This window comes from Apodemus sylvaticus, chromosome 5 (assembly GCF_947179515.1).
Source record: "Apodemus sylvaticus chromosome 5, mApoSyl1.1, whole genome shotgun sequence".
NCBI classification, from domain to species: Eukaryota; Metazoa; Chordata; class Mammalia; order Rodentia; family Muridae; genus Apodemus; species Apodemus sylvaticus.
The window spans coordinates 110857751-110873382 of NC_067476.1; the positions used below are offsets into that span (position 1 = coordinate 110857751).

Below are 15632 nucleotides of genomic sequence, written 5' to 3' on the forward strand. Positions count from 1 at the left end.
CATTCAGGGGGTGGAGGTGATGTATAGAGAATCTCTCTGTCTTCCCTCACTTTTGTAACTTCTTCTGAATCAGCAATGGTTTTAAAGTGGGGCATCACACTAATAATATAATGTGATGAAAATATAAAACATGGTATATTATCATCAGGAACATATCTTACAGGTGGAAAAGCCCACCTTAGCTGCATGCTTAGCAAGGCATCTGTCCCATCTTGGCCACCTCTGGTATTTTGTCTGATAAAGTCTTGGATCTAGAGATGGTAGCCCCCCAATCTTAGTGGCTGAGAGCTTCTATCATGAATCCCAGGATCAGTCTTGACTACCTACTACATTGGATTTGAGAAGCATCTTGATGATTATCAAAATACACCTGGGTGTGGCTGTGAGCATTAACCAAGAGTGAAGACCCTTAAATGTATTGTCCTCTAGGTCTGGAGCCTGGATGGACTTCAGAAAGGAAGGAGAAAGTCGCTAGCGGCATAGTCCCTGCCTCTGGTTTCTGACGACCACGAAGCCTGTGGCTCTACCCTGCTATGCCCTCCATGCTATGAAGCTGTGAGCGCAAACAAATCCTCCTATGATGTTGCTTTGTTGGCTATTTTCCACCGGGACGAGAAAGTCTTCCACTTGGACTCTTTTGCCGGGGAAGCATGAGCAGCCCAAAATAACCCATTTGGAGAGCATGCGCATTTGTCATGACCTAGAAAAGGAGTGGAGATCCCAAGTGGGTTACCTGCTTCTGTGGCACTATCCAGGGGGCAGTTTCTCTCTTAAATTTAGCAGGGAGAAGTTGATTATTATATCATCCTAATTTTTTTCTAATTAGGGTGACTTAATATTCTCATTTTAGGTTGCTTAAATCAGAAGGGCTTAAGCGTCGACAGTTAGAGGATGTCACCGAGACACTGGAGAGGGGAGTGAAACAGAACGGAACGGAACTTACCCGTTCCCTCATTCAGGACAATGACTTCCCGACTCCCCAGTCTGTTGTTCCTTGTCTGCTGGCGGAGGACAAGGACATCTACCCCTCTGTTAACTATGCTTGCTGCAACAGGGACACCACAGAGCAGCCAGCATGGACTCTGTGCAGAGGCGGCCATGAGCCCAGGGAGCGGTGCAGCAAGTGGGAATCAGAAACGGCACTTGCTTAATGGGTGCAATGGTGCTGGTTTTGAAGCTAGAGGGAGACTGAGTTGAAACAATCATAAATTAAATAGATTTACAAAAACTGTCAATGTTCATCTTGATGATACATTGGGGAACCTGAATTGGCCTGTGGGGCCGTTTTAATTTTACCTCCGGTTAAAGTTGCTTCCTTTACTGTTGGCAGTGCTTGATTTTCACACCTGCTTTATATCGCTGTAACCGCCATGAAAATGGCCGTGTCTCTTGACCCCCTCATACAGTGATTCCAAGCCTATTGGAGTTAACACACCAGTGCTCTATACTATGTTTCCTCCTCTATGACCCTAAGATAAAATCTTAGGCCATGTGGTCCATCTAAAGACATAACTTTATATTTTTAATATTTATTTGTTTTTACTTTATGTGTATGGGTGTTTTGCTTGCATGTATGTCTGTGCACCATATGTGTTCATATACCATACCTAAGGACACCAAAAGAGGGTGTCAAATGCTCTGGAACTGGCGTTACAAAAGGTTGTAAATCTGCCACGTGGATGCTGGGAATCAGCCTGTGTCCTTCGGAAGAGCAGCCAGTGCTCTTAACTGCTGAGCCATCTCTCCAGTCCCTAAAGATGTAAATTTAAAGTTTCAAGACAAAACTTCAGGGAACCAAACAAAAATGTCACATCCTTGCACAGCTCCAGAAACTTGACCTGATGAGGAGCTGTGGGTGAATAACAGACACACAGACAGACACATGGACAGATGTCCTAGGTTTGGGAGGACTGGGCTCTCTGCTGGAGAAACTGTACCTTGGAAAGTGTGCTTATTATATGGAGGGACAGGGACGCAGGGTGATTGCATAGAGATAAGCAAGGAGTCTGGGTTGATTGTACCCAGCTGGATGGAGGAGGCAAATCTATCTAATCTCAATAAGAGCGATATCTAAAGGAGAGCAGCCCTCAGGCCATAATAAACATGGTGGGGCCGGGATGCTCCTGTGGCCATTTCCTGCCCACGCTATCAACACTTGCACTCACAGCCCAAAGGAAGGGTTTTGTATTTTGCTGTGCCCCACCCCAGTAGGGAAGACTTTACCATTTTCCCATTGATCTGAGGCTTTGGGGTCCTCAGCATGGTTGTTCCTGGGTTAACAGCACACATTTATTCAGGACTTTACTCCCTCAGGGCTTCCTCTGCCCCCCGCAAGAAAATTTGGAGGTCAGAGGACAACTTGTAACAACTGGTTTTCTCCTTCCCACCCTGCAGGAAACTGAAGTCACCTTGACAGCTGTGTGACAGTGCCTTTACCCACTCAGCCGTCTGGATGACCCTGAAGTCAGTTTATAATAAGCAAAATAAAAATTTCAGTGACACACAGCAATAGCAAGGGCTGCATCTCTACACAGAATTTCTATGGCGGCCTCAAACGCAGACTACAGCCCAGGCTTAAACACCAGTTACAGCTGGAAACATCCCAGAGGGTCATCGATTAGGAAAGGAGAGAAAGGCTGAGTCACTGTGTGCTGACCTAAATCACCTCTGCCTCCAGTCCTTCACCAGACAGCTTGACCTTTCCAGAGTCTGGCACCAGAAAACCCAACAGCTTTGATGTTAGTGAATCAGATTCTGGGTTCTGAACAGCCTACCAGTGTTTGAACATAGCCTTAGGAGGACGTTGTGGGTAGCTCAGTCCTCCGCTGGCTGAGGTTGTCCTGCCCACTTCACACCTGGTATTACACATGCCAGTGCCAACAAAGTTCTCCCAGGCTCCACCCCACCCAATGCTCTGAGATCTTTCAGCATAGCTCTCAGGAGCAGTATGGCTTTCTCTAAGAACCCTTGGGTTCATTTGCATGAGGATTTAGTCTCTGTGATCAAAAAAGGAAATTGCTATCTGTCTGAATATGTTGATATAAAGGTTAAGGGCTAGGGAGACAGTTCGGTGTGCAAAATGCCTGCTAGGTAAGCATGAAGGATCTGTATTTATATCTCCAGCACTCATGTAAAAGCTAGGCGTGGCTGTGTGCATCTTTAACACCAGCAATGGGGAATCAGATACAGACAGATCCCAGGGGCTTACTCGCCAGTCAGCCTAGATAAAATGACAGACTCCTGGTTCAATGAGGAACCTGTGACAGAAAAAAAAGTTGAGAGAGAAATTGACTTCTGTTCCCCACACTACTATACATGTGTGAATGTACCTTTACAACATGTGTGTGCGTGCAAGTGAGCACACACACACACACACACACACACACACACACACCACTGAACTATATCAAGCTTATTATAACAGTATACAATTGGAAGCAACATAAATATCCTACTGAGTGGAAATGTTTAATTAGTTATGATTTGTCCAAACAATATTATATAGACATTAAGCAGATAAGTAGATTTATATGTCCCAGTGAAAATCAAAGTATCATTTATGATACGTTGTAAACGCTAGCATATATCACAAGTATATAATCCATGTAAAAGTATTTCAGGAATTCAGGGCCTGGGGAGCAGTCTTGTCATCATGGGTCTGAGATTCTTTAAATGAAGTTAAAGGAAATATTTATTGGGTTTAGGACTGCAGAGATGGCTCATTGGGTAAAGTTTTGTCATATAAACATGAGGACCTAAAATTTGATCCCCAGACTCATGAAAAAGAAAGCAAACTGTACACACACACACACACACTCATACACACACACACACACACACACACACAGGAGAGAAGGGGGAAGGGAGGGAAGGAGTGAGAGAGGGGTGGGAGGAAGGAAGGTAGAGGGAGAGGGAGAAGGAGAGCGAGAGGGAGAGAGGTCATGTATGCTATTGTGAAATAATGAAGAAAACTAATAGCTGAAAAAATGATTCGGCCATTGGGTTAGTGCCCTGACAAGCACTGTTAGTGTGTGTCTCTGTCAGCGGGTCAGCCTGAGCTTAGGCCACACCGTTCAACTGGCCTTGCTTGTGCTCACTCTTGCTACAAGGGCTTGGTTGGTGGCAGGTTGAGCGAAGTTGCATCACCCATACATCTAGTGCTGGCTGTGCACTGTCTGCTAAGCCTCTTTTGTGGGTGACCCACAGGTATCTTTGAGCAGATCTGCAACAGTATTCAGTGTTTTTGAAACAAAATTATAATTTTAAAGTTATGGGAGGGGTGGATATTAATAGATTGCTTTGTTTGCATATTTTAATAGTATTTCCCAAAGGTTTAACCTATGGTCTGTGTTCTGCCTTTTGGCTGGCTGTGTCTGGACACCACCATACAGTGGCTCACGGGGTGCTGGGGAATGCCTGGGACGGGGAGTCTGCAGTTCACATTTCCCTCTGAGGCATCAGAGCACCGCTGTGCACCAGGCCGGAAGGGAAAAGCTGGGTCTGGGACTAGCAGGATTCCGATCCCCTTGGGAGCAAGGGTTGAGTGCTGGAGGGGCAGGAGAAGAGAGAAGGCCTTGCTCGGAAGTCTCAGTGTTTGGCTCTTTTAGGAGGCCTTCCTGTGGCAATCTCTAATGAAGCAGCTGTCTGCGATGGTCTTAACTTGTTCATATTTCTTTATTGGGAGTGGATGTGAATGTCTATACTTTATTGGGGTGAACCAGGGAGTATATAATTTTGGAGGTATGAGAATATCCAGGAAGGGAAGGCCATTGGCTGAAGGCTAAAGCTATTGGGATGCCTCATTAGCGTGAAGAGGCTTTCCAGGTGCTGTTTTATGTGACCAATTACTCCTGGTCACCTTAGTTGAGTGTCGTGGTCACATGCTCCAGGGCAGGGCCAGAGGCAGGGAGGAAGCAGCTCCACTCCTGCCATCTCAGATCTCTGAGATTCCTGCGGTTTGAGCACTGTCCACCACAGCAGTTCTCATGCACGGCTTGTCACAGGCAGAAAGGGAAAAGAGATGTCTGGGCCATGATAGCAAGCTGACTTCATGTGGTGCGTGTACCAAGATGGTCGGTCTCAAGACCGTGAGAGGCTGACAGAAGCCAGGGGAGACAGGAGTTCTTCAGAGTTGGGATTCAGCCTTGGGGGTGGGGGGGCGGGAATCAAAGTGGCCTGGTAAGTGCTACATATGACCACAGGATGTGGAGGCTCCCAGAAGGATGGGGACTTAGATTTCTTTCTTCCCACGGAGTTTGTTAATGGTCAGCGAACTTAATCTGGCTGTGGCTTTTGAGGACCCTGGCGGGTCTGGCACTTGTGGGATGTGGCTAATGCGTGATCAACTCTGTGCAGGTTGTGGCCCGGGAACTGCTGGCCCAGTACAGCAAGCAGCATAAGAAAAACCCACTCTTGGGTCTGATCAGGAACTGGACTGCAACTGCCCGAGACAAGCTGAGAACCAGGTACACGCTGCCCAAGGCATCATCCTCCCTCCCTAAGGTGTTTCCTCTGAGCTCGTTTCTAGAGCCTTGACACATGTCAACTTGTGCTTGTTTGACAAACTAGTATCTGATGTATACAAAAGCAGTAGGGACTATGTAAAATTAGAGCTCTGTCTGCCATGCAACTTAGGCCCTAAATTATTTCAGACACTGCCCTTTCAAGTTTCTTCTTTATTATGTACTCTGTGAGTTTAAATCTTAAAACTTTATGAAGTAGGTTCTTTCATATTTTCATTTTACAGGTAGAAAAAATGAGGGACAAAAATTAAGTATTTTTGTCAAAGTTAGATGGTATATAAATGGTAGGGGTGAGATTCGACTGCAGCCTGGCCAGTTTGGGGAATCTATTCCTGGGTTTCTTTTTAAATTTATTTTTAGTATATTGTCTTTAACCTCTATTGAAAAGACACAGTATCTGGTATATTATGTAATTTTGTGTTTTCACCTGAGGTTTTTTTTTTTTAACGTTGGTTTACCTAAGTTAGATAAGTAGACAGGAAGCTTCATCCCATGCATAAATGCCACAGTTTGACTGTATTACTTAAATCTCCAGCTTTGATTGATATTTGAGTTGGGTTCAATATTTTGACGTTTTGTGTAAATTGGTAACACACTTTGCTCATGTTTTCTGAGGAACATGGGGAGGGGTTTCCAACTTGAAGCAACATGTGCATTTTCCAATGCCACAGACAGCCACGGAGCGAGCCCACCCTCTCAGGTGCAGCTGAAGCCCACTCCACGCAGGAGCCTGACCTGTGCCGTACTCACAGTGCTCTCTGGTGTTAGACAGAAAATTGAAGGATATTGATCTCAATGCTTTAAACAGATCTTATTGGCCTGTTGCATGGGTGTGGTATGGGATTGCTCTTTTATGGAGTACACCAGTGTAACTTCAGTAGATGGCTCCAGAACATGTTCACGCTACAATGGCTACCAGAAGCATGCAGATGTCAGCTTCTTTGGACCACATTGTCATCTACAATGTTCACACGTGAGAGCCATGCAGTCAAGTTTAAAAAAATTCATTCTCAAAAACAAAAACAAAACAAACCCCTCCCCCCAAAACCAAAACTATCTCATCATGTTTTAAGTAAGCTTGTGATTTTTATATCAAGTTCACAAGTATCTTAATTCTAGCTCTTGTGGCCTCCTTGGGCCCTGCACACATGTGTATACTCACACACAGACATACACACATACACATAATTAAAATAACAATAAATCTTTAAACAATATTAATAATAATATAGTGTACTGAAGGCCACTAAACTCTGTGTGTAAATTAGTAAACACAGCAAATGTTTAGAGAGCAAGTTATTTTCTCACTTCCAGTACACACAAACACACGCACACACACACAAACACATATACACATGTGCACACATGTGCAGCATGAGCATATGCACACACACATACAGGCATACATATATTCACATGTGTGCACATATCTGCATATATGCACATGCATATATAATACATGCATATGTGTATATTCATGCACACATAAACTCTCACACATGCATATATCTGTACAACACAGACACACACATGCACACACACAAACATACACTAATAAATATATAGTAAAATTTAAGAAAAAATGATTTTTTGAAAGACATTATCTCCTAAAAATATCCATTTATTATTTTAATGCACATTTGTTATATTGCTACATTATACATTTTATCAAATGAATTTCTTCTTTATTCTCTTAACTTGAAATGCCTTTGTAAAATTTCTTACATTGTGTATGTGTGTGTGTGTGTGTGTGTGTGTGCATGTATGTACTTCTGTGCCTCAGCACATGTGTAGAAGTCAGAGGAAACCTTGCAGGAGTCAGTTCTTGGCTTCTGTCCTGTGAGTTCTGGGGTTAGAACCTCGATCATCTGTTTTACCCACTGAACCATCTGGATTGTTGTTCTTATCATTATATGTCTCTGCTTTAGACTTATGTCATGGTTTTATTGTTGAACTCTTTGAGGAGAGCTTTTTATTTGGTGGAAGAAGTCAGTAAATGGTTTGAAAATGATCCAGGCTTGGGAGAATATTTAAAACCTTGATTTAACCTTTGGCTTTGGGACGGTTAAAGCTTTCTTCCTGGGTCGCTTCTGGTAAGTCCCACCTTCAGCTATGTCCCCTTTGTCCTGTGCTTGTCTCTCATGGAGTCCCTTTGCTTTGTCACTGTGGTCCAGTCTCCCCAGAGCTTCCTTTGCTCTAGTGTTTTTCAGACAACCACTGTACCCTCTGTTGCTCTTCAAATGAACCTTGCTGTGGTAGTTAATTTTCTTTGTCAACTCAACAAACACAATATAGAATCACCTCAGAAGGAATCTCAACCACCAGCTGTCCAGATTAGGTACACTGGTACGGCCATGCCTGTGAGAGACTGTCATATTGGGTTGACTCAAGTGGAAAGATCCACCCCAAATGTGGGCAGTGCCATTTCATGGTCTGGGCCTACAACTGAATGAAAGGCCACCAGGCTGAGTACTGGTGAGCATGTGTCTGGTGATTGCCCTCTGCTGTTAGCTATGCATGTCACGTGACTAGCTGCCTGCCACTAATTCCTGCTGCTGTGACTTTCTGGAAGTGATGAACTATAACCCAAGGTTGTAAACCAGATAAACCTTTCTCCCTTAATTTGCTTTTGCCCATGTGCAAAATGAAATCAACAGGAAATGAAATCAAAACACCTCTTTTCTGTTTTATTTATGCCCATAAATGTTTTATTTTTTTAATTCTACTTTGGGAGAACTCATAGTATTTTTAAAATGATCACATTTACTTAGAAACTGATTCTTGCTCTCTATAACTCAAATATATTGAATTAATTCTAAAGAAGTTATTAGAAAATGCAATCTTATAATCTTGACTAAAACCATGGAGGAGGGGACTGGAGAAATGGCTCTGGGGTTATTAAGAGGACTTGCTTCTCTTGCAGAGGGCCTGGATTCAATTCCTTACCCACCTGTCACTCCTTTTATTTGTTTGTTTGTTATTTACTTATATATAAAATAATTTGTTATTTATAATTTATTTGTTTATTATTAAATACAGTGTCCTTTTCTGACCACTGAGGGGACCGGTAACACAAATGGTGCACATCCATATGTGTAGGCAAAACATCACACATAGAAAATAAATAAATCTAAAGCCACACAGCAAATACAATAAATTATATATTGCACTTCTCATAACCATTGGGATAAAGAAAAATGTACAAATCTATAGCCAGTCTCTTTTCTTTATTATTATTATTATTATTTGTTTGGTTTTTGCTTTTGTTTTTCAAGACAGGGTTTCTCTGTATAGCCCTGGCTGTCCTGGAACTTACTCTGTAGACCAGGCTGGCCTCGAACTCAGAAATCCGCCTACCTCTGCCTCCTAAGCGCTGGGATTAAAGGGGTGTGCCACCACCGCCCAGCCGAGCTGGTCTCTTTTCATCCTCATTCCTTAACCTCCTGTTTATTCAAACTGTGCTTTATTTTAAAGCTCAAGTTGCTTTACTGAAGTCTCTCTTAATTTTTATTTCTCACTTTGTCCTCACATACTTTAGGAAACCAGCAATGGCTCTCCTTTAGCATTTGGACACCCACCGCTGGGGATTGGCTAAGCCCCTAGCTGACTGGTTTGACTGTTTTTCTAACAGAGCTGAGGGGAGAGCGCAGTCTCCATATCCTCACAGGAACCCTGCTCACAGCCTGCTGTAAATCCTTCGTTCTTTGTTTCCTTTCCAGAGAGCAGAGCTAGATGTGTTTTTGTCCCTGGAACATGGCATGCTCTCAACATATGCAAATTGATATCTCCCTGCAAAATTTCCAGGATAGATTTGAGATGTGCCAAGGCAGTATTCCAATTGTAAATATTTGGAAAGCACTAGCCCACTTCTTTATTTATTTATTTTTTGTATCAGTTATTCACCCCTGTGGTGGTTTGAATGACAATGGCCCCATAGACTTATATGTGAATACTTGGTGCACAGTTAATGGAACTGTTTCAGAAGGATTTGCTGCAGGAAGCATCACTGGGGGTGGGCTTTGGGTTTCAAAAGCCCATGCCATTCCTAATTAGCTTTCTCTGCCTAGTAGTTTTGTCTCAAGATGTAAGCTTTTAGCTACTGCTCCAGCTCCATGCCTGCTGGCCACCATGATGGTCCTGGGACTCTAAACCCCTGAAACTGTAAACCCCAAACAAACTTTCTCTCCCATAAATTGTCTTGGTCATAGTGTCTCTTCATAGCAGTAGAAAAGAAACTGAAACAACCTCTAGAAGAGTTCATCTCTCACACAGAGCCAGGATTTACTCGTTCCGTATGTTGGTGGTTAGCCACTTAAATCCCACACTCTGTTTTTTTTTTCTATAAAGGAGTTATTGCCACCAGCACATGTCCAGTACCCACTATGTGCCAGGCATGGCTCTGCACATCAGTATGACGACACAGCAGTAGCTGGACTTTGCTTCCATGGGACTCATACTCTATTTGAATAGGATGAATTAAGTCTTAATGACAACGTCCAAGGGAAGTACCCAGAAGTGGGGCAGGGGAGGAGAGAGCACACAGGAAGAAGGGTTGAGAACTCCCCAATTCTCTGAAGTTTCTCCAAGCAGGTAGCCATTTTGGGGTCGCCTAAGGCTATTGTTCATTTGGACCAGAGAGGAAGCAGGCCTGTTTTAGAAAGGCTTCATAAGACTGGACTGGGAGGTACAGCTGTGGGTTGGTGGGGAGGAGGGCAGACTCACAGGAAGGAGGAGGGTCGGAGCAGTTTGTACCTAGACTGTTCCAGGAAGCTCTGCCTCTCACCATCCTGCAGGTGAGCCTGCCAATGTTACCCTCACGTGCATATCAGTCTACAGGCTTCACAGTGGCATCTGGCATCGGGATACCAGGGAGAGTCAAGATTCTGCCTCGCAGTGTGGTATTATCCATATCCAACTGTGAAAATGTTCAGATAATCAACCAAATGTGAAGGATTCTAGGGTGAACATTTACGTATTTGCCTCCCATGAACGTGCTACTTACTGTTTATCTCTATCACATGTACACAGTCATGCGTCACTTGACAACAGGGATGAATTCTGAGAAGTGAGTCCCCAGGCTGTTTGCAGTGGGAGCATCATGGAGTATATGCCACAAAAAGGGTGGTATAGATCAGTATTCAGCTTGGACTCTTGGTGAAATCACAGGCCATGGGACCATCATGGGTTTATGTGGCCATCACTGTTGGAGCACAGCACATTGTTTAACAGTAAATATTTTTAATAGCTTTATTATGTGCTAAAATAATGATAACTTATAGCCTTGTAAGTGCATAAAGGTATAATGTAGTTGTTTATTATCATTGCATAGCATTAAACTTTATACATATTTACTTATGCTGTACTTTTATATGACTTGGCGGGCAGCACAGTAAACCTGTTCAGAGCAGCATTTGCACAAACACACAAGTCCTGTGATGTGTTGCGAGCTTCTTTCTTTTCTTTCTTTCTTTCTTTCTTTCTTTCTTTCTTTCTTTCTTTCTTTCTTTCTTTCTTTCTTTCTTTCTTTCCTTTCTTTCCTTCCTTCCTTCCTTCCTTCCTTCCTTCCTTCCTTCCTTCCTTCCTTCCTTCCTTCCTTTCTTTCTTTCTTTCTTTCTTTCTTTCTTTCTTTCTTTCTTTCTTTCTTTCTTTCTTTCTTTCTTTCTTTCTTTCTTTCTTTCTTTCTTTCTTTCTCTCTTTCTTTCTCCTTAGATAGTGTTTCTCTTCGTAGCCCTGGTTGTCCTGAAACCTGCTCTGCAGCTCAACTAGCCTCAAGCTGAGAGACCAGCCCTCCTCTGCCTCCCAAGTGCTGGAATTTAAGCTACTGCCACCACAGATCTCTCTAGTGTCGTGGGATCTTATAACAGCCATGGTACCAATAGGTAATGCTAAGTGTTCAGCTCCGTTGTGAGCTTACAGGATAGCTGTACAGTGAAGGCATCATTAACTGAATCTGCTGCTGATATCACCCAGCATCATCTCCTTCCTGTGCATCTTAAAAGTACACTGCAGATGTTAGCACACTCTGAAATAGTATTGTTTACTCAAGTTCTACCCGTGGTGGTGGTGGTAGAGGGTGTGACTCCTTTTCCTCTTATGTAGAATTTTCTTATGATACCCTGCACAGAACTTAAATGTACACTTGTTGAGTTTTGGCAAGTGCATACATGTCATTCTGATTTTTTTCCACCAAAGCCTAGAGTTTCCCATTCTAGGGTTTCATGTAAATGGAACATACTGTCTATACTCTTTTGTAGCTGCCTCAATAATTCAGTATAATGCTTTTTGAGATTTATTCATGGTGTCATATGTATTACTTTCCCCCTTTTTATTACTGAGTGGTATTTTATGGATATTCTGTGATTTGTTCTCCATTCCCTTATAACGGATAGACACCTGGGATGTTTCTAGTTTTTTGCTCCAATGAGTAAGACAGCTATGAAGAGTCTTATATAAGTTTTTTTATGAATGCTGCTCTTGATTTCTCTTGGGTATATAGGGCACATGGAATTGCTAGTCATAACGTATGTGCTTGTTTTATGAGAGACTGTGGGAGTGCCGGAGCCGGTTTGACCATTTGACACTTTCCTGGGTAGATATGAGCGTTCTGGTTTCTCTGCCATGTCCTTGGCAACGTCTGACACCGTATATTTAATTTTGGACAGACTGCTGGGTGTAGCATGCCATTTCACTCAGTTTTCATTTGCATTTCTCTGATGACCAGTGATCTGCATTTGCCTTAAGTCTAGTTTTCCTTCTTTAGTCATTGTGGCTTCCTTGAAAAACAGACAGTTATCCGTGGCCCCTCCTGGCAGTGGTCCAAGTTTCAAGACTTTCTACTTTTGGGTGACTTCCTTGAACTCACAGAGGACATGGATGTGTGGGTGAGGTCCTGCACACACGGTGCACAGCCAAATGGGAATATACACTGAGCTGTGGTAAACATCCCAAGATAGAAAGGCAGTTTCCAACACAAACACAGTTCCAGGCTTTATAGACTAGCCACTGGATGACTAAGTCATATTAAAAATTAAATAAACTATGCAAGTTCCTTATCCCTTTTATGAACTAGACTGAGTCAGGAGCTCAGCTTTCTGAAGCTAGGTTCAGAATGAGCATTGCTATGTAGAGATTGAGATTTCCCAGGAACTGGCATATAAGATCCACCCACCCCCACCCCACCCCACTCTCACCCCTCCCCACCCCACCCCACCCCCACCTTTGTCTCTGAGGAGGGCAACTGTGCATTGAGCACTTTGCCCTTCTGATTCATGAAGTACTCTTCTGCTTAAAATAAGCAGCAGATACCTGGGTGTTTAAGGTTTAATTAGTGGGGCTCTGATTGTTGGGTCTTACAATCATTCACTTTCCCAGGATGTAGGAAAACAGAAATGTGAGATGTGGGGAAACCTTTTATAAATTAACATCCTATATCCATAGGTTAGCTGTTAGTGGCCTTGACATAACCCAGGGTCATCTGGGAAGAGTGAGCCCCATCTGAGAAAAGGCCTCCATTAGATTGGCCTGTGGCAAGTCTGTGATTTTCTTGATTTTCTTGATAGATGATTGGTGTGGGAGGGGGGCCCATCCCACTGTGGGGTGGTGCCACCCCTCGGCATATGCTCTTAGGTCATATGAAAAAGCAGTCTGAGCAAACTGTGACGAATAAGCCATTAAACAATGTCTCTCCACGGCCTCTGCTTCAGCTCCTGCCTTCAGCTCCTGCCCTGCCTTCCCACAGTGATGGATTATAACCCGGAAATATAGGTCAAATAAATTCTTTCCTTCCCAAGTTGTTTTTGGTCAGTGTTTATCACACCAACAGAGAGACAAACTAATAAAACATACCTTTTAAAAAATTACATTTAATTATTTATGTACGTGGGTGCCCGTGCATGCACGTGTGTGTGTGTGTGTGTGTGTGTGTGTGTGTGTGTGTGTGTACATGTCACAGCATGTGTGTGGAGGTCAGAGGACACTTACAGGTGTCTGTTCATGCTTTGCATCATGTGGATCCCAGGAACTGAACTCGGGTCATCATGCTGGATGGCCAGCACCTCTACATGCAGAGTCATCTCACAAGAACTTCTGTATCTTGTGATCTAGGTTATCAGGAGATTCATGGGGGAAGAAATACAAAATCAGCGCCAAGTCAGACTTGTGTGAGAAAAAAGCAAGGGTGGGAGCCATCTGACTACTGGTGTTTACGCCTGTTGACACCCCATGCTCCAGTTTCCCCTTTTGCCAAATGGGAAAGGTGTCAATGGCTAACTCCCGAGGGAAAGCATAATCCATTTACCCTGTGCTTGCCTACAGCCCTCTGGGCACTTACTCCCTCCAGGATCTGGATTTCCCCAGAATAAAACCCACCAAGGCTTGAAGGTCTTCTCTCCATGTGGCATCCAGTAGGTGACTGCATCCTTCCGAGCTTCAGTTTCCTAAACAATATATTAATTATGATGGTATCTGCATGTTAGATAATAACCCAATATAGACAATTCTCAATAACTCAATACTAGATAATGATAACTCAAAAATCTTGAATGTTGCTATAAGCTTCACCTGATGGAAATGGCGTAACTGTCAATAAAGAAAAGCTATATAGAAAACATTGATTTTTAAGATGCCATAGTCAGTAGAAAAGGCAAGGAGTCATATTCCTTCTATGACACAAGGGCAAATATGTGGAATAAGCCAGAGCCAAGCACTCACTAGGAAGTACTGAAGAGAAGCCATGTAATGCCAACGAGAGCTGCCGTGGGGTGCGTGTCCGTGATGCCTGCCTAGGAAGAAAGTGATTTGGGGTTTAAAATACATATTCTGTTTATAATAACTACTGTTATTACTGTCTTCATCATCATCATCACCATCACTATCACTATTATAACCATCACCATCATCACCATCACCACATGTGTGTACATGTGTGTGTGCACGTACACGTGTGTATGTGTATATGTGCATATGTGTGTGGATGTACATGTGTGTGCATGTACATGTACATGTGTATATGTGCATATTGTGCATGTGTGTGTGTGTGTTTGTACATGTGCCATGGTGCCTGTGTGGAGGTTTGAGGATAACTTTTATGTGTTGGCTTTCTTTTTTCCACTACAGGATGGAAGGATTAAACACGTTAGGTTTGTGTCAAGTGCTTTTATTCGTTGGGACATTTGTCTGGCTCTTTTTTTTTTTTAAATATCTTTAATTATGTGTGCATTCATGTTCATCTGTGTGTATGTGAGTGCAAGTGTCTACAGAGGCCAGAGGCGTTGGCTCATTTGAAGCTAGAGTTACTGGCAGTTGTTAGCTACCTGGTGTGAGTGCTGGGAACTGAACTCGGATGCTCTAGAAGACTAGTGTGTGCTCTTAACCATTGCTGGATAGTATCCCCATCTCTCACCAGCCATTATAGATCATCCTTGGGAGCTCCTTAAAGTGTTTTGTTTTTTGTTGTTTTGAGATAGTAGTGTGTGTGTGTGTGTGTGTGTGTGAGAGAGAGAGAGAGAGAGAGAGAGAGAGAGAGAGAGAGAGAGAGCATGTGTGTGGCCTTGGCTGTCCTGGAACTAGCTTGGCTGGCTTGGAACTCACAGTGATCTGCCTCTGCCTCCCAGATGCTGGGATTAAAGGCACCCACCCCCACACCTCCAACTTAGCTATGATTTTTTAAAAAAAACAAACTAATAACAATAGTCACTGTGCATTTTTTTCCCTCCAGTTTCCTGATGTTTAACACTGACACAGTAGGACATCTTGCTTTTCTGCTGAAAGCAGTGAATTTTCGAGAGAGGGTTCTTCAGAGGAGTCTGGTGTCCAGAATTTACTATAAGGTAATGATACTGTTTTGTTTTGTTTTTTTCCTTTGATAAATGTGTAAGGCATAGCTGAACCCTGTGCTAAATTTAGTAGGGGATGAATCTGCCCAGTCAGAAGCATGGGAAGTACTCCAAGCTCTACAGGCCCCCTTCCAGGGCAACCTTGCCTGCTCCAGAAGCGTGATAGTGGTTTAACCCTTTACGTGCTGTTCTAAAATCCTGTCTGTAAGCATTGTTTGGTACCATGGTAGGTGTAGAGTGTGGTAATTTTCATTGGGAATGATAAAAATGGGGGGCC

General features: G+C 43.2%; 1 protein-coding gene across 1 annotated transcript in view; it reads left to right on the forward strand.

Annotated features, from left to right (window-relative positions):
• Acoxl (acyl-CoA oxidase like) overlaps positions 1-15632 on the forward strand; it is a 275238-nt gene that overhangs the window by 180372 nt on the left and 79234 nt on the right. Inside the window, exons 13-14 of the mRNA XM_052183555.1 lie at positions 5356-5465; positions 15238-15349. Of these exons, the coding sequence (XP_052039515.1) occupies positions 5356-5465; positions 15238-15349 (222 nt within the window). The remainder of the gene's footprint in view (positions 1-5355; positions 5466-15237; positions 15350-15632) is intronic.